Source organism: Cyclopterus lumpus, chromosome 5, assembly GCF_009769545.1.
Source record: "Cyclopterus lumpus isolate fCycLum1 chromosome 5, fCycLum1.pri, whole genome shotgun sequence".
Classification (NCBI taxonomy): domain Eukaryota; kingdom Metazoa; phylum Chordata; class Actinopteri; order Perciformes; family Cyclopteridae; genus Cyclopterus; species Cyclopterus lumpus.
In genome coordinates this window covers 25,429,422-25,449,363 of record NC_046970.1, presented here as the reverse complement: position 1 = coordinate 25,449,363, position 19,942 = coordinate 25,429,422, and the positions used below count along the sequence as shown (strand labels likewise).

The following is a 19,942-nucleotide window of genomic DNA, read 5'->3' as shown; positions in this document are numbered from 1 at the left end:
TTTAATCTGCAGCAATACATTATGAGATATGAGATAATATGTTTGAGTCGTCCTTGACCTGTGAGCTAAGGCCGAGGTTTAGATGTTCCTCCCAGAACACCTTCAGGCTAACAGACTATTTTATGAAACTGAATCAGGAGAACCATAATGTGGCTCTCTAAGACAACAGCTCACAGGTGGAATGTTTGTATTAACAAAGCCAAATAAAAACAAAGGATGTACTAGTTATGAGTTATTTACTAAATGAACATCACGCTGTATTGAAGAAGACTTGGAACTAGAGATTGAGACCAAAAACTAATTTACAATGTTTACTGAGGGAATACATCAAGAGAAGTAGAGTCATTTATATAGACTTCTATACAACCAGAGGAGTCGCCCCCTGGTGGTCAGGAGAGAGAATGCAGCTTTAACACATGAAGCAGAGACTTCTATACAACCGGAGGAGTCGCCCCCTGGTGGTCAGGAGAGAGAATGCAGCTTTAACACATGAAGCAGAGACTTCTATACAACCAGAGGAGTCGCCCCCTGGTGGTCAGGAGAGAGAATGCAGCTTTAACACATGAAGCAGAGACTTCATAGACACACGATCTTTGAATGAATCAATGAATGTTATTTATTTTGTGTGAAAGATTTTATTTATCAGGTAAACATACAGCAATGAAATCACTTAAAAAAAGAATTTACTTCATTTAAAGCCACTGCATCACACGGTTAACAGTTTGTTAACGCTCGACTATTTCATATCAGCTGTAGATCAATTATCAAATATTAACTTTATAATTTGTTTCTGTATTCTTCTATTCATAAGATTTATTAATCTGCTCTCAGTAATGCAATCGCACATGTCCAAGGCTTTTATTTTGAAAGGCTGTAATGCGCTGCAGTTCCTCTTTCTTTGTGCCGCAAATACAGTTTTCATTTTCTCAGCATCGCGACTCGTGTCAGACGGACGCAGTGAAAACGATACTTATAGAGAACGACGGCGTCATCGATCGATAGCCGTTACGTTGTGCAATCGACATTCACTTCAGTCATGAGTTTGAGCGAAAGACCCTTCCATGGCCACTTTAATTAGTCAACACATAATGAATTATAAGTTGAAAACACGCTTTGATTTTCAAACTGATAATTCGATATGATTTATTGTAATTTTTAAACTCTCCGGTCAGTTGGCAGAGTTTTCGGCGATGCCGTCGTAACCGTGGAAACCGCACTTCCTGCCGGCGACTCTGCAGCCGAAGGTCAGCGCGTCCTGCAGACCTCCGCCTACGGTTAGAAAGAATGCATTTAATTATTAAGACGGAAACCAGTCTGACCCGAGGTCAGTCTGCAGGTGATGCGAGAGCAGCGAAGACTGAAGAAAGAAGTAGAACAACAACAACAACAACAACACGGAGAACAAAAAACCTTTTATTCCTACTGATTACTGTCATTAGTCTCATGTCTCTCAGTCTCATGTCTCTCAGTCTCATGTCTCTCAGTCTCATGTCTCACAGTCTCATGTCTCTCAGTCTCATGTCTCAGTCTCATGTCTCTCAGTCTCATGTCTCTCAGTCTCATGTCTCACAGTCTTACAGTCTCATAGTCTCTCAGTCTCATGTCTCAGTCTCATGTCTCAGTCTCATGTCTCTCAGTCTCATGTCTCACAGTCTCATGTCTCTCAGTCTCATGTCTCTCAGTCTCATGTCTCAGTCTCATGTCTCTCAGTCTCATGTCTCTCAGTCTCATGTCTCTCAGTCTCATGTCTCTCAGTCTCATGTCTCTCAGTCTCATGTCTTTCAGTCTCATGTCTCTCAGTCTCATGTCTCTCAGTCTCATGTCTCAGTCTCATGTCTCTCAGTCTCATGTCTCTCAGTCTCATGTCTCTCAGTCTCATGTCTCTCAGTCTCATGTCTCTCAGTCTCATGTCTCAGTCTCATGTCTCTCAGTCTCATGTCTCACAGTCTCATGTCTCTCAGTCTCATGTCTCTCAGTCTCATGTCTCAGTCTCATGTCTCTCAGTCTCATGTCTCTCAGTCTCATGTCTCTCAGTCTCATGTCTCTCAGTCTCATGTCTCTCAGTCTCATGTCTTTCAGTCTCATGTCTCTCAGTCTCATGTCTCTCAGTCTCATGTCTCTCAGTCTCATGTCTCTCAGTCTCATGTCTTTCAGTCTCATGTCTCTCAGTCTCATGTCTCTCAGTCTCATGTCTCAGTCTCATGTCTCTCAGTCTCATGTCTCTCAGTCTCATGTCTCTCAGTCTCATGTCTCTCAGTCTCATGTCTCTCAGTCTCATAGTCTCTCAGTCTCACAGTCTCATGTCTCAGTCTCATGTCTCTCAGTCTCATGTCTCTCAGTCTCATGTCTCTCAGTCTCATGTCTCTCAGTCTCATAGTCTCTCAGTCTCACAGTCTCATGTCTCAGTCTCATGTCTCTCAGTCTCATGTCTCACAGTCTCATGTCTCTCAGTCTCATGTCTCTCAGTCTCATGTCTCTCAGTCTCACAGTCTCATGTCTCTCAGTCTCATGTCTCTCAGTCTCATGTCTCACAGTCTCATGTCTCTCAGTCTCTCAGTCTCATGTCTCTCAGTCTCATGTCTCACAGTCTCATGTCTCACAGTCTCATGTCTCTCAGTCTCATGTCTCTCAGTCTCATGTCTCACAGTCTCATGTCTCACAGTCTCATGTCTCTCAGTCTCATGTCTCAGTCTCATGTCTCTCAGTCTCATGTCTCTCAGTCTCATGTCTCACAGTCTCACCGTTGGACAATGTTAAGATGACGCCAGAGTTGAACGTGTCTCCGGCTCCGAGAGTATCGACCAGAGTTTCAGGAGGAAACGCATCGGAATGAACGACCGAACCGTCTGGACCCAAAGCATCTGCTCCTTTTTCTCCCCAGGCACATATCAGGACAGCCCTGAGAGAAAGAGAGAGAGAGAGACAGGTCAGGGAGAGAGACAGGTCTGAGAGAGAGTCAGGTCAGGGAGAGAGACAAGCAAGTCAGATAGCGAGACAGGTCTGAGAGAGAGAGAGAGAGAGAGACAGGTCTGAGAGAGAGACAGGTCTGAGAGAGATAGGTCAGGGAGAGAGACAGGTCTGAGAGACAGACAGGTCAGGGAGAGAGACAGGTCTGAGAGAGAGTCAGGTCAGGGAGAGAGACAAGCAAGTCAGATAGCGAGACAGGTCTGAGAGAGAGAGAGACAAGTCTGAGAGAGGGACAGGTCTGAGAGAGACAGGTCAGGGAGAGAGACAGGTCTGAGAGACAGACAGGTCAGGGAGAGAGACAAGCAAGTCAGATAGCGAGACAGGTCTGAGAGAGAGAGAGAGAGAGACAGGTCTGAGAGAGAGACAGGTCTGAGACAAGTGTCCAGACAAACTGGATGCAGAAAAGGCGCCAGTTCCACATAGTGGTGAAATGGTGTAAGTACACCTTCCAGGTCGGTCACATGACGTCTATCGTGCCCCAAAAAGCCTTGAGACCCCGTTACTCACGTCCTAGGAGTTGTAAAGAGCCTTTATTTTCTCATAATGAAGACTTCCAGGTTAACTCACCCCTGTCTGACCCGACCGTAGAGCCCCCTCAGGGCGGCTTCGGCCGACAGGAAGCCGAAGTGACGAGCCACGTCTTTGCTGACGAACACCTGAAACGACAAGAGCACCTGAAGACACTGGAGCACCTGAAGACACTGGAGCACCTGAAGACACTAGAGCACCCGCTCGCGGCGTGAACAGCGTCCGTGTCGCACCACGTCACCGTGAGGAAACAGCTGGTACAGCGGCTCTCTGATCTTCTCCACCTCCACGGAGACGGTGATCCTCTGCTTCTGAGGCAGCGAGCTGTTGTGCAACCCCACCTGCTGGATCATCTTCACCTGGTCCTCGGCGTTGCGGCCCTGCAGAACACCGTTTGCTACATTGTATCTCTCGTGGTAGAAAAAACTATAAATACACCAGTTTTGAAACAATGACACTTTAAAAAAAAGGTTCGATTCCGAAGGAGGTGGACGGGTCAGTCTCGTCCGATTGGGCACATTCGGAGAGTTTCTTGTGGAGTTCCGACGATTTTATCTCGTTTTGTCGGGTACTTTTGGGTTAGTTGGAGTTTTTGTCAGGTTTGATAACTTGGGTTAGTCTAGATGTTCAAGTTAGTCACATCTTTCAGATCAGTTTTAGTTATATTAGTCTGGTTTAGTTATATTAGCCTGGTTTAGTTATATTAGCCTGGTTTAGTTATATTAGTCAGGTTTAGTTATATTAGTCAGGTTTAGTTATATTAGCCTGGTTTAGTTATATTAGTCAGGTTTAGTTATATTAGCCTGGTTTAGTTATATTAGTCAGGTTAGCCTGGTTCAGTTATATTAGCCTGGTTCAGTTATATTAGTCTGGTTTAGTTATATTAGTCTGGTTTAGTTATATTAGCCTGGTTCAGATATATTAGTCAGGTTAGTCAGGTTTAGTTATATTAGTCAGGTTTAGTTATATTAGTCTGGTTTAGTTATATTAGCCTGGTTCAGTTATATTAGTCAGGTTAGTCAGGTTTAGTTATATTAGTCAGGTTTAGTTGTATTAGTCTGGTTTAGTTGTATTAGTCAGGTTTAGTTATATTAGTCAGGTTTAGTTGTATTAGTCAGGTTTAGTTATATTAGTCAGGTTTAGTTATATTAGTCAGGTTTAGTTGTATTAGTCAGGTTTAGTTATATTAGTCAGGTTTAGTTGTATTAGTCAGGTTTAGTTATATTAGTCAGGTTTAGTTATATTAGTCAGGTTTAGTTGTATTAGTCAGGTTTAGTTATATTAGTCAGGTTTAGTTGTATTAGTCAGGTTTAGTTATATTAGTCAGGTTTAGTTATATTAGTCAGGTTTAGTTGTATTAGTCAGGTTTAGTTATATTAGTCAGGTTTAGTTATATTAGTCTGGTTTAGTTATATTAGCCTGGTTCAGTTATATTAGTCAGGTTAGTCAGGTTTAGTTATATTAGCCTGGTTTAGTTATATTAGTCAGGTTAGTCAGGTTTAGTTATATTAGCCTGGTTTAGTTATATTAGTCAGGTTAGTCAGGTTTAGTTATATTAGTCAGGTTAGCCTGGTTCAGTTATATTAGTCTGGTTTAGTTATATTAGTCAGGTTTAGTTATATTAGTCAGGTTTAGTTATATTAGTCTGGTTAGTCAGGTTTAGTTATATTAGTCAGGTTAGTCAGGTTTAGTTATATTAGTCAGGTTTAGTTGTATTAGTCAGGTTTAGTTATATTAGTCAGGTTTAGTTATATTAGTCTGGTTTAGTTATATTAGCCTGGTTCAGTTATATTAGTCAGGTTAGTCAGGTTTAGTTATATTAGTCAGGTTTAGTTGTATTAGTCAGGTTTAGTTATATTAGTCAGGTTTAGTTGTATTAGTCTGGTTTAGTTTCAGGGTCTCAGAACCGGACCGGGGCTCACCTCAAAGTGGATCCACTTGAACTGACAGAGATCGACTTTGGAGAAATCCTCTGCTGTGACTTCAGGAAGGTTCCTGAAGGGCAACGAGGTCAGAGGTCATGACCCCATGAAGATAATCCAGAAACACTAAATAAAAAGTCTCCCAGCGTGATGACATCACGATGACATCATCGGACCAGAGAAGACCAATCAGTAAAATGTTTAATACAAAAATCAATGGAATTACGTTTTAACATGTTCATTTACATACATCTGAACTTCCTGTTTTATTTCATGTATTTATATATATGCATATATATAAAATGTACATTATATAATATATATATTATATATATACAGTATATATATATGATATATACAATGTGTATATATATATGTGTTTATATATATATATATATATATTATATATTATATAATATAGAGTGTGGCACTCAGATTCTTGAATGAAGAGTGCCTTACAAATAGAATGCATTATTTATTATTATTAATATATTAAATATAAAATATATATATATATTATAATATACATATATATATATATAAATATATAAATACATGAAATAAAAATCAGTAAAACAATTTCAGGAATTACATTTTTTTAAACATTTGTCAGGACTTTGGGGTGAAGACATTTTACAGTTTATTCTGTCATGTGATTAAAGATCAGATTGAATTTTGAGTCGTTTATTGATATTAAAATGTTTGATCATCGTTCATGATTATAAATGACTCTTCTCTCTAAAGTCCAACAGTCACTATGAAACACAGTTATGTTATTTACATTCAGACTTCAAATGTGAAGAGTTCACTTCCAAAGTTATCAAAAAAAGACTTCCATTATCTACAGATATGAGTTTTTATTGATTTCTATTTTGCAGAGCAAGGATTGAGGCTGTAACTGAATTTTGTTTTTTTTTAAACACCTCGAGGAATATTTATTGAATCCGGTTTGATCATTTTGGAAGGAAACTCCTCACAGACGGCAGATTAAAGACCTGTTTGAGTTTTGAACATATTACAGCATATTTCAGCATATTAACCATCAGAGACATGAAATTAATCAAGTGAATTAAACCACCATTAAAACCACCATTAAAACCACAGCAGAGACTCAAACCGACGCGTTTGTGACGAAGCAGATTTAAAGGAACAGTGGACTGTCTATATATATATATATATATATATATATATATATATATATATTTATTTATATCCTGTATGCAAATGTATATGTGGTATTCAATTATTTATTGTTTTAATCTGACTTTACTTTTGTTTATTTCATGTGTGTCCACTACAAAGAGGTCAATGACTATCTACATATATATATATATATATATATATATATATATATATATAAATATATATATATATATATATATACACACACACACATATATATATATACATATATAAATATATACACACATTTATTTATATATATAAATATATTTAAATAAATATATTTGTATATACATATATATATATATATATATATATATATAAATATATAAATATATATACACATATATATATAAATAAAAAATTATACATATACATAAATATATACACAGACATATTTATTTATATATATATATACATACACACACATTTATTTATATATATATAAATATATTTAAATAAATATATATTTTTATATACACATATCTATATATATATCTATGTATATATATTTAAATATATGAGGCATTAACTGAATATTATTAATTTATTAAAATACAAATATATGTATAATTCATTGATATTTGAGAATTTGAAAGATGGTGTTGTGGGAATTGATCATACTGGTATTTCTGAACTCTGAACACAGAGACAGTTCATCCGAAATGACGTCAACAACAACGTTTATCTTATTATCGTCTCATGCACCATGGCCTTGGTGCATGAGGGGAGGAAGGGGGGGGAGGGGGGAGGGGGGCCACTGTGGGGGGGCGGGGGGCAAATACGTTTTATATTGAAGGATTTCCTCCGGGAGCAAACGCAGTTCATTAACGTTCTTGGTCAAATAACAAAGGAATGAAAAAGAAATGAGGTCGGCCGACCTCCGCTCAATCGGGACCTCGACTTCTCGCTCTGCAGTGGGTCATTAGACCAGGATCAGGACCAGGATCAGGACCAGGTTCAGGACCAGGATCAGGACCAGGATCAGGACCAGGTTCAGGATCAGGACCAGGAGGTCATGCTTCCTCCAGGCGGGTCAAACAGCGTTCACAAAGCGCCTCAGCACGTTCGTTTTTTATCTGCACCAGGTGGGTGGAGCTTACACCAGGCAGGCGGAGCCATATTCAGAGGGGGGCGTGGCCTAACCGAGTAGAACCAAAAAGGGGTGGGACTCGCCAGTGATTCTAAATGTTTCACTGGTGCAGAACTTCCCTTACAAATGTAGAACCTCAAACTACACTCATGTAGCTCACATGATTATCTAATTATGAGTCATGTGACTAACTTCAGTCACATGACTCATAATTAGATAATCATGTTCTTATATAAACTGTAAAGCAGCTGCTGTGAGTAAACACTGTAATCTGTATTTGTCCTCGAGACTTTGAAGGTGACTGAGGCGCTCCGGCTGATCGATCGATCGTTTGATTGATTGATTGATTGATTGATTTGCAACCCGAGGGTGCTGATTGGTCGAGAGGTATTCAGTGACCGCGGCGCGGCGCCGTCTTACGTGTCGAAGAGGACAACGGTTCGAGAGCCGCTGGACGGACAAACAACACAACAGGCAGACGGCGTTTGACCTTCCTCCTGCCAAACCACCGCGGAGACATCGACCGCGCGGCGCGAGAAGTCGGCCATGATGAAACTGACAGACACGGAGAGACAGGAAACTACTTCACATCAACTCTGCCCTTCAAAATAAAACCAGGCACGCGGGGAAAGAAAACTGTCTCCTCATTGGTGGGACGGTGATGACGATGATGAGGGTCCTGAAATAAATACAGTTAGTGAGACACGTGCACACACACACACACACGCACACACACACACACACACACACACACACACACACACACGCACCTGTTCATGTGCAGGATGGTGCGGCTTCCTGTGGTGATGTTGGCGATGACCACAGAGGTTGGAGGGACACACTGAGCATGCTCAGACATCAGAGACACATCGATATGGAACTTCTGAAAATCCTCCAAAATAAAACTACAGACAGGAAACGGTTTCACACCTGCTCTGTCCTTCACAATAAAACTACAGACAGGAAACAGTTTCACACCTCCTCTGTCCTTCACAATAAAACTATGGACAGGAAACAGTTTCACATCTCCTCTGTCCTTCACAATAAAACTATGGACAGGAAACAGTTTCACATCTCCTCTGTCCTTCACAATAAAACTACAGACAAGAAACTCGTTCATGTCTCTGTCTTAACCCTTTAACTGAGGAGCTGGACGAAGATGCGGAAACAAGGAGAGAGAAAGAAGGAAAGGAAAGAGGAAGGAAAAATGTAGAGAAAAGGATGCAATGAAATGCAAATAAAGAGAGTGGAGTGAAAGGAAACAAGGAGAGAGGAAAGAGAGAAGGAAACGAGGAGAGAGAAAGGAGAGAAAAGGATGCAATGAAACAAAAAGAAAGAGAGAGGAGGAGAGACAAGGAAACAGGGAGAGAGAGGGAACAAGGAGAGAAGGAAATGGAGCGAGAAACAAGGAAGCAAGATTAAGGAAGGGTGGACAGAAAAAGTAGAAGAAGAAACAAGGAGGCAAGACAAAGTAGGAAGGAGACAAGGAAACAAGAAGAGAGAAAGGAGAGAGAAAGGAGAGGAAACGAGGACCTGTGGAGTTTCTGAAGTTTCTAAAAACAAAATCTTAGAGCTTAATCTTCAGAGCTCCACGTTATTGACGGGCGTATTGATGGAGGTATTGATGGAGGTATTGATGGAGGTATTGATGGAGGTATTGATCGCTACTCACTCGGCCACAGGCCCGCCGCACAGCGCGCCCATGAAGGCGCTCGGCGCTCCGAGCAGCGACAGCACCGTGCACGAGTTTGAAGCGTTTCCTCCTCGCTGCCAACGCTGCGACAAACACCTGCAGAGAGTGATGACATCACCACCAACGATCAATAACACCACTGAAGAAACGGGGGGAGACTCTACCTGAAAATGTATTTCGGGCACGTTTCATTGCCAAAAAGAAGGTATCGAGAATCAACATCAAAAGATCATTAATCTGGGATTTGATATTTACTAACGAGGCCACGTTCATGATCCATCAGTTCGAACAATCTGTGTATCCCCTTCAGAATAAAATGTCACACGTTGTGGATATTATGTGAGCATAGTAGTTAAACGGTTCCACAGGAGACGGTTTAAGACGCCGAGGACACTTATGGAGGACACTTATGGAGGACACTTATCAAGGACACTTGGGGAGGACACTTATCAAGGACACTTGGGGAGGACACTTATGGAGGACACTTGGAGGGGACACTTATCGAAGACACTTGGGGAGGACACTTATCAAGGACACTTATGGAGGACACTTATCAAGGACACTTATGGAGGACACTTATCAAGGACACTTGGGGAGGACACTTATCAAGGACACTTGGGGAGGACACTTATGGAGGACACTTGGAGGGGACACTTATCGAAGACACTTGGGGAGGACACTTATCAAGGACACTTATGGAGGACACTTATCAAGGACACTTATGGAGGACACTTATCAAGGACACTTGGAGGGGACACTTATCGAAGACACTTGGGGAGGACACTTATCAAGGACACTTATGGAGGACACTTATCAAGGACACTTGGAGGGGACACTTATCGAAGACACTTGGGGAGGACACTTATCAAGGACACTTATGGAGGACACTTATCAAGGACACTTGGGGAGGACACTTATCAAGGACACTTGGGGAGGACACTTATGGAGGACACTTGGAGGGGACACTTATCAAGGACACTTATGGAGGACACTTATCAAGGACACTTATGGAGGACACTTATCAAGGACACTTGGGGAGGACACTTATGGAGGACACTTGGGGGGGACACTTATCGAAGACACTTGGGGAGGACACTTATCAAGGACACTTGGGGAGGACACTTATGGAGGACACTTGGGGGGGACACTTATCGAAGACACTTGGGGAGGACACTTATCGAAGACACTTGGGGAGGACACTTATCAAGGACACTTGGAGGGGACACTTATCGAAGACACTTGGAGGGGACACTTATCGAAGACACTATTTAAAAATATTAGAACTGCGGTTCCTGTTGGGAGTCGAGCCGCTGATCGTGTCACGACCTTTGACCTTTAAGGGTCCTCTGAAATAGCTTTTTGTGACTCCTCCATCTGTACTTTTTCAAAAAATAGAATAAAGATAATTGCAATCACTTTCAAGTCAACCAAATGTGCACTTTGTTAGAACAATGCAAATAAAGTTATAAATGTGCACACTGGCAAAGAAATAGCTTATTGGGACTTCAATTAGCCTGTTTTGAACTGGATATTTTTTCAAGATAATAAGTGCAACCTGTGAAAAACTAAACAAAACAAGTTCAAATATTTGGCAATAAAGAGTTTTACACTGCATACATTTTCAAATCAATAACGAGCAACCTGTGCAAAACTAAATTGTGCGTGTCAAGTTGTATTAGTATTAGTGGCTGCAATGAGCCGGCTTTCCACTCCGAATCTTTTTTAAACAGGCTCGATACGGCCACTCTCCATTCATGCTCAATGTTGAGCTCTTGTTTTGAAGGGCAACAGCAGAAAAGCCAATCCCAATATTCATGCTCAATGTGGAGCTCTTGTTTTGAAGGGCAACGGAGATCGGCTTTTTGGCAAAACGCCAAGAATCAGTGAGTCACCAATAATCTTGGCCGTGGCGCATGCGCAGGCGTAACCTGCTACCAGCGTTATGTGAACAGGTACCGGCCTTTCAACATGCATTTATTAATGACTTACTTTTATGTCCGTGTACTTTGAACTCGTGTAACATGTGAAGTAGTACCACTGCGCCCCGCTAGAGGGACGCGCCCCACAGTTTGAGAACCACTGCACTACAGTGACCTTGCAGCACGGACATATTTATATATTATATATTATATTCTAACTTCTTCTTGCATAACTGCGACCCGTCGGGATCAAACACGTGATCGCATCCTGCACGCACGCTGCCGTGAGCCGCAGTTAGTTGTGATTATTAGTGATCGAGCTCTGATTGGTTAGTGGGCGTGCGCGTGCTGACCTGCTGTCGGTGTCTTCTTCCGGGTATTTGTCGACCACGTTGATGATGTCGAGACACACTAGACCTACACACAGGATCTTCTTCTCCTGCTCCTCCATGTCGAGCCGCACGAAGAGTGTGTCTGTGTGTGTGTGTGTGTGTGTGTGTGTGTGTGTGTGTGTGTGTCACAGTTGGACTTTGACAAACAGGTTGCCTCCTCCGCTTTCAATGAACCACGCGGATGTTCGTGACGTCACAGTCCGCAGCGGTGGAACTACAAGGTTCAGGAGATGGACTACAAAGAAGCTCCTTCCGGATACTGACACAGTGTTGCGTCGTGCAGCCGACTTCCGGAACCCGGAGGATGACTTTATGAAAGCTATGAACTGTCTCTGACTTCTAACGTGCTGAATTTAATGTCTCATATCGCTTAATGTTGTTTGTATGCAGATTATATTCTGATCATAAGAATGTGCAGACGATAGTTTATGAAACACCTGGAAGTGTTTTAAAGTTGTAATGATGAAGAGACGCTCCAGTTTAATGAAAGGGTATCAAATATCCTTATTAGGAGTTAAATTATGGAACAACGTTAACATAAATGTGAGAATGCGCAACTCATTTTTCAAAAGGATCGTTTTAAAGCTATTTTTGTGTAAATTAAATATATTTTTTCTTTTCTTTTTTGACTAAATAAAACTACTCAATGTTAAAAGAGAGGAGGTCTACATCGCACTCAGGTAAAATAATAGAAACGCTTCTAAATAAAAAAATACATCCTAAAAATCTTGAAACAAGCTATTAAAAGAACGCCGGTTAGACTTTAGAGTTGTGGGAATAAAAGAATGGACCCCGGCTTCTCCTCCTCAGTATGGTATTATATATAATTTATGGTCTCTCCCTTACAAAGCACATTAATGCCACGTGCTCAAAATATAATTTAAAGGATTATTATGGATCTAATAGGGCCCAATTGTACAAATAATTAGCTTTATTACATTTTACATAAGTATATTGTTTAGCAACATAGATCTGAAAGAAGTTAAATGTCCTCTGCAAGGCATGGATGGGGATTGAACCCATGATCTTTGGTTTACGAGACCAACGCCTTACCACTTGGCCACCACGCCGTCATGCCGTGGAGCGTCACGCGCACAGCTCTATTGTTGACACGAGGCTCGGGGACGCGGTTGGTTTCACTTCGTGCGGCTCGGCTGACGGTGACGTGATGCTTTGGGAGGAGTTATGACCCGGATGAAACTGTATTCATGTATAAAAAATACATGAAGCAGCTGGTTAAAGTATTGAGCTCAGATATAATGAGCACATAGCAGCATTGTGAACCTTTGAAGGGACTCTTACAATCACACTGTACTAGGCAGAGGTGGGGATCGAACTCACGACCTCTAGGTTATACGGGACTAACGCGTTACCTCTTTCCCACCATGCACCTGGGTGGATTGCTTCACATTCACAGCGTCATATTTACAGTGAATCTGCACCTCTGTTCTTTGAAGAGGAAACAAAGGACATTAGATAACTTGACTTCCTTTATTGTCTTTATTGATCAAACAAACAACACTTTACCAATCAGCGTTCAGCCGTAAATGTAATTCAGAATGCTCTAAAATAGGATAAAATAGGATAAAATAGGATAAAATAAGGCTCACTATTAATAAAAAATATATATATTTTGATTCATTAATTTTCTACTTTGTTTGTACCTTTAACAACTTTTCCTGCAGCATTTGACATAACGTGCCCTTGTGAAGACGAAACATATTTTAAATAAAAATCACTTTATTTGTTTGATAAAACTGTGAAGAAGAAAAAGAAGAGCCTTATTGCGATTTTACTGTTTTTATAATAGTGACGGATGAAGACAAGGTCACACCGTTAAACATTCAAGGTCACACTTAAAAATATGCAAACTTTAAACAATGAACAACAACATTGTTGGTGTCTTGAGGAAACAAGTTTTTAGGGTTTTTAACCCCTTTGTCTGATGAGGATGTTTGTTTGATGATATAATTTAGACTTTATAATAAATCTCCTCGGGCCAAATCCTCCTCAAACTGATCATCAATAAAAACCTGGCACGGCTGTCACTTTACACTTTAGAGACACTGTATACAACTTTCATTTTTAATTTATTATTTAAATTCTTAAATGTAATATGTCCTGCTTTTATATGATATTTTATTGTATTGTATATTTGTAAAAAAGTGTTTTGCTGCGTCAAGAAAGTTCCCCCTGGGGATGAATATAGTAAAATCTAATCTAATTTAATTTCTTTAGCCGACTGAAATCTGCCGAGTGTAAAATAAAAATAAATAAAAAGTATTTTAATGTAAACACCTGGTAATCTTTGGCGACATGTCGCATCTCTGACGACGTAACATACAAAATACTATTTCGCAATACAAACGTTGAAATGCCGACAGAGACACAAGAATACAATCGTGTAAAGATTAATTGTTTCGTAAGAACCCAACAGGGCGACTGTTTGTGCCAACCATCTTTAAAGGATTGGGATTCAAACCCATGATCTTTGGTTTGCAAAAACACCAACACCTTCACGCTTGTCCAGTCAAATACAATGTTTTGGTGTCATCAAGGGGTTGAAAACGTCACTGCTCAGTGAGTTCAGTGTCATTTGCATAAGATCCGCCCACATCCACTAATAACACATTGAGCACCATGAGTGATGCTAATGTGGGTTGAATACGAATAACAGTTTGGATATGTGCTAGTTTTAGGAATCATTGCTCTTTTAGTAATTTTCTAGAAGGATTGCCATAAAGGGAATCCCACTATAAGTGTTGAAAATCAAATAAAGTATCTTGATTTGTCAATTTGACATTTTAAATTCCTAATTTATATATCTAAATACCAAATGAAGTACACCCTCATTTTCACACTTGCCCCAAATCCTGATTAGTTTTTTTCGTGGCAGGAGGTGGATTTTACTTTCAACCTAAAGCTTGTTTTAAAGCTACAGAAAGTGGCAGTAAATTCAAGAACATATAATGAGGCTACGTGATGTTTCTAAAACACATTTATATTCTAGTTTCAGTCTGATATGTAGGTATAGATGGGACTCAAACCCATGATCTTTGGTTTGCAAAAACACCAACACCTTCACGCTTGTCCAGTCAAATACAATGTTTTGGTGTCATCAAGGGGTTGAAAACGTCACTGCTCAGTGAGTTCAGTGTCATTTGCATAAGATCCGCCCACATCCAGTCATAACACATTGAGCACCATGAGTGATGCTAATGTGGGTTGAATACGAATAACAGTTTGGATATGTGCTAGTTTTAGGAATCATTGCTCTTTTAGTAATTTTCTAGAAGGATTGCCATAAAGGGAATCCCACTATAAGTGTTGAAAATCAAATAAAGTATCTTGATTTGTCAATTTGACATTTTAAATTCCTAATTTATATATCTAAATACCAAATGAAGTACACCCTCATTTTCACACTTGCCCCAAATCCTGATTAGTTTTTTTCGTGGCAGGAGGTGGATTTTACTTTCAACCTAAAGCTTGTTTTAAAGCTACAGAAGGTGGGAGTAAATTCAAGTACCTATAATGTATGATGCTACCTAATATTTCTATACATCACTTACGTGAGAGTTGTGACAAGTAAACAACGGACAAATCCCAATGCCCTGAAAATTAATCATTTGATTGATATGATCTGTTTGAGATCCTAAAGAGATTGATATATCAATCTCCTTGCAAGGCATGGATGGGGGTTGAACCCATGATCTTTGGTTTACGAGACCAACGCCTTACCACTTGGCCACCACGCCTGTGTTCTGGCCACATCACTACTGTCTAAAAAAAGCGGGTATTGAGGTCAGCAAAAACAGAATGCTGTTAACCACCTTACACATGGACGCCTAACAGGACTCTTAGATGTGACAAGTACACAAGTGTCCAATCCCAATGTCCTAACTCATTGACTCAAAGACTTTAAAGCGCATTCCCTTCAAAGTCTGCAAGGACTTAGGCCTGTCTCTAGAGGCTTGTTGGAGATGAACTGCGCCTGGAAAGTAGACAAGAGCAGGCGGCAGCAGCAGGGGGCGTTGACAAAAAATGTGGTCAAGTTGGACAGTTTTTAGCCGCCTTCAATGAATAAACAGGAAGTCAAAGAAACAGTTACTTCCTGTTATGTTCTCATATTTCTTTAACTCATCCATCTGACCATTCCCATCATCTTTAAAGGTATGGTTGGGATTCAAACCCATGATCTTTGGTTTGCAAAAACACCAACACCTTCACGCTTGTCCAGTCAAATACAATGTTTTGGTGTCATCAAGGGGTTGAAAACGTCACTGCTCAGTGAGTTCAGTGTCATTTGCATAAGATCCGCCCACATCCACTAATAACACATTGAGCACCATGAGTGATGCTAATGTGGGTTGAATAAGAATAACAGTTTGGCTTGGTACAAGATTTAGGAATCATTGCTCTTTTAGTAATTTTCTAGAAGGATTTCCATAAAGGGAATCCCACTATAAGTGTTGAAAATCAAATAAAGTATCTTAATTTGACATTTTAAATTCCTAATTTATATATCTAAATACCAAGTGAAGTACACCCTCATTTTCACACTTGCCCCAAATCCTGAATAGTTTTTTTCGTGGTAGGAGGTGGATTTTACTTTCAACCTAAAGCTTGTTTTAAAGCTACAGAAAGTGGCAGTAAATTCAAGAACATATAATGAGGCTACGTGATGTTTCTATAACACATGTATCTTCCAGTTTCAGTCTGATTTTGAGGTATGGATGGGACTCAAACCCATGGTCCTTGATTTAAAAGACCAAAAAGTATTTGTGGTTGATTTTAGGAGATGGATATAATTGTCAAACACCAGCATACGAATCCAGTAAACCATTTCAAAAACACAGGGATGTTTTTATTGGTATTTCAAACATGTAACACAATGAAAATGATGCCCTGACAATGGGATATTTGACATTTTATTGTATTTTTCTTCACCGAGTGTTTATCACTATTTTCATGTTTAGTTTAAATGAATTTAATGATTTGACCTAAATAACTGTAGGTAGAATATAGGCCCTTCAATGTTCCTACTGTCACTGTTTGACCCGGTCAGGCACACACAAAACAAATCATGACACTCTAATGTGATTTATAGATAGACAGTATCATATCATCGACATATGGCTTTGTAATTGTTTTCCTTTGGTCCCTTTTACATGTTTTACTTCTTGTGGTATTTGTCTTGTGTTATTTTATATTACTGTGCAAATCAGCAAAGCTCAGCTGATAGTTATTGACTTGCTGTTTGTTTTAAACTATTAATGACAACTTCTGACTGGACCGAGCGCCGGTGTGTTTCGATTTGTCCATCAATCGAAATAATAGTTCTCCACGAAGTTGCCGCGACCCCTTATGTAGAGGGGAGAAAAGTTATAGATGAGAGCTTGCTCCTCCTTCTCAGGGCTGGAGAAATGGTGCTGGTTCTTCATGGCTGGAGGGGAGGAAGAGGAAAGAAGAGAGAGAGAGGGAGAGAGAGAGAGAGAGAGAGAGAGAGAGAATAAGGGGGAAAGTTAAGAAACTTACAGCTGTTATTTCCCTGTCAACAAAAACCCACTGTTTGAGAATGAAATGAGCTCTAAGTGTTCAACGTCTTTCCAGACAATCCTTCTGATTGGCAATTAAAAAAAAAAATTGTTTACATTTCGCCTGAAAACAGCTTTGGATTTTTTTCAGGGATACTTGCTTGAAAAAGAGATGATACTTCTCAAGCGGTAATTCCTTATAAAGAATTTCCATAATATTATTTCATCTTGGTAATACATTGCTCATAGGTACAACAGTCATTTTTTGCAGGGTCACTCAAATTTGACTGTCATTTAAATTCAGTTGCACTTGAACCATTCAAGAGTTATGGCGGTTTAGAATTAACAGAAAATGACATTTATTTTTACAATTACCACTTGAAATGATGAAGGCAGTAGAAAATAAACAAAATGTTAACCAAGGTGTTTAATTTTTACCTCTTCACTTAACATTTCATTTAACCTTTTTTTTGTGAAAATGAAAAGGACACAATAAATTAAAATAGAACTCTGCAAACACATAGTTATGATTGTAAAGGGATATTATTTTGCATCAGGAGTTATGTACCGAACTAATCAGATCTTTGTGTCCCGCAGCCTTATTTCCATCACATTTCCGTGAAATCAGTGACCCAATCTTTTGGATATATTCTGCTATGAAATAGACAGTAACAACCTGATAAGCTGGGGTAATAAAAGCATATAGAGATACCATACGCTACCTTCAGAGACAAAGAAGCTGCCAGTGTAGAAGCTGGCTCTCACAGCGGCGGTGGAGTGAATCATTCCCGGCTTATCAATCCACTCAAAGGTGGTTTTCTCTGGATGCCACTGCACTGCATAAAATGGGTAGCGGTAGGCTGAGGAGAACCACAAACATTGTCAGCAGATGATCATTACAGTCATCAATACCCCAACTTCATCATCTCTTCAATTCCCAATGTCGTCTGAATCGGATTAATCACCCTCGTTATTATTATATCCGAAACACCAGTTCAGTTATGAGGTGATGCTGCCATCTATAGCTGACATCACAGTAGCTATTGGTTGCACTATGTGCACTAACCTTTGACTGTCTGTATAATGAACAACATGAAATAATACAGCATTTAAACGGCAAAATAGTCAAGGAGTAATGGTACCTTCCATGGTGGAGATGAATTCTTTCTTCCCATCATTGTTAGTGGACAGGACCTTGTAAAACCTCTTCAGAATGGCATTTCGGCTAAAGTTCTGTTGGTTAAAAGACAGAGACATTAGGTCAATGGTTTGTACATCGTATGAAAAGTTTCTCCAGCAACACGTGTCAATTTCCGCTTGTTGTAGCATATGGTCTTTTCACATGTTTCTGATGTCACAAAAACAATCACTTACAGCTCAAAATGGTAAGCACTTGAAAAACTATACATGGATAGACATGGATAGATCCTGCTGTTCACAGTTTAGATAGGTAATGGATGAAGGATTCTTTGCTCATTAAATAATTTTCTAGAATGACGCTTCTAAAGAGAACCCCACTTTAGGTGTTAAGCAAATAGACTCAAATCCATGGTCCTTGATTTGAAAGACCAACCACTTCCCAATTTACCAGACCTCCATAGTTTTATAGTCACAGATGGAAATAGTTAAGTTATTTATCCAACAATAAGCACCATAAAGCTATCCAACTGAAAATAAATCTTTGATTGATATGATCTGTTTGAGATCCTAAAGAGATTGATATATCAATCTCCTTGAAAGGCATGGATGGGGGTTGAACCCATGATCTTTGGTTTACGAGACCAACGCCTTACCACTTGGCCACCACGCCTGTGTTTTGGCCACATCACTACTGTCTAAAAAAAGCGGGTATTGAGGTCAGCAAAAACAGAATGCTGTTAACCACCTTACACATGGACGCCTAACAGGACTCTTAGATGTGACAAGTACACAAGTGTCCAATCCCAATGTCCTAACTCATTGACTCAAAGACTTTAAAGCGCATTCCCTTCAAAGTCTGCGAGGACTTAGGCCTGTCTCTAAAGGCTTGTTGGAGATGAACTGCGCCTGGAAAGTAGACAAGAGCAGGCGGCAGCAGCAGGGGGCGTTGACAAAAAATGTGGTCAAGTTGGACAGTTTTTAGCTGCTTTCAATGAATAAACAGGAAGTCAAAGAAACAGTTACTTCCTGTTATGTTCTCATATTTTTATAATTCATCCATCTGACCATTCCCATCATCTTTAAAGGTATGGTTGGGATTCAAACCCATGATCTCTGGTTTGCAAAAACACCAACACCTTCACGCTTGTCCAGTCAAATACAATGTTTTGGTGTCATCAAGGGGTTGAAAACGTCACTGCTCAGTGAGTTCAGTGTCATTTGCATAAGATCCGCCCACATCCACTAATAACACATTGAGCACCATGAGTGATGCTAATGTGGGTTGAATACGAATAACAGTTTGGATATGTGCTAGTTTTAGGAATCATTGCTCTTTTAGTAATTTTCTAGAATGATTGCCATAAAGGGAATCCCACTATAAGTGTTGAAAATCAAATAAAGTATCTTGATTTGTCAATTTGACATTTTAAATTCCTAATTTATATATCTAAATACCAAATGAAGTACACCCTCATTTTCACACTTGCCCCAAATCCTGATTAGTTTTTTTCGTGGCAGGAGGTGGATTTTACTTTCAACCTAAAGCTTGTTTTAAAGCTACAGAAAGTG

The 19,942-nt window shown here is 39.8% G+C and overlaps 1 protein-coding gene and 4 non-coding genes across 7 annotated transcripts; 3 read left to right on the top strand and 2 right to left on the bottom strand.

Moving 5' to 3' along the window:
• Positions 1-615: 615 nt before the first annotated feature.
• khk (ketohexokinase) lies at positions 616-11,909 on the bottom strand. Of its 3 annotated transcripts, none has more exons than XM_034532139.1 (8): positions 11,658-11,909; positions 9,365-9,481; positions 8,463-8,597; positions 5,418-5,490; positions 3,729-3,875; positions 3,535-3,623; positions 2,742-2,899; positions 616-1,269 (listed from the first exon to the last, which is right to left on the bottom strand). In XM_034532139.1, exons 1-8 carry the CDS (start codon positions 11,753-11,755, stop codon positions 1,169-1,171), a joined length of 918 nt encoding a protein of 305 aa, XP_034388030.1. In that variant the 5' UTR covers positions 11,756-11,909; the 3' UTR covers positions 616-1,168. The 3 variants fall into 3 exon arrangements, with proteins under 3 accessions (XP_034388030.1, XP_034388032.1, XP_034388031.1); XM_034532141.1 differs by lacking the exon at positions 8,463-8,597 and adding an exon at positions 8,113-8,247; XM_034532140.1 differs by lacking the exon at positions 3,729-3,875.
• Positions 11,910-12,694: 785 nt separating this feature from the next.
• On the bottom strand, positions 12,695-12,766 carry trnat-cgu. Its single transcript has one exon. It is a non-coding gene; the product is annotated as a tRNA-Thr (tRNA).
• A 1,627-nt stretch (positions 12,767-14,393) lies between these two features.
• LOC117731534 lies at positions 14,394-14,450 on the top strand. Its single transcript, XR_004609543.1, has one exon. It is a non-coding gene; the product is annotated as a U7 small nuclear RNA (small nuclear RNA).
• A 508-nt stretch (positions 14,451-14,958) lies between these two features.
• On the top strand, positions 14,959-15,015 carry LOC117731533. The gene has a single exon (XR_004609542.1). It is a non-coding gene; the product is annotated as a U7 small nuclear RNA (small nuclear RNA).
• Positions 15,016-16,103: 1,088 nt separating this feature from the next.
• On the top strand, positions 16,104-16,160 carry LOC117731545. Its single transcript, XR_004609554.1, has one exon. It is a non-coding gene; the product is annotated as a U7 small nuclear RNA (small nuclear RNA).
• The last annotated feature ends 3,782 nt before the right edge of the window (positions 16,161-19,942 follow it).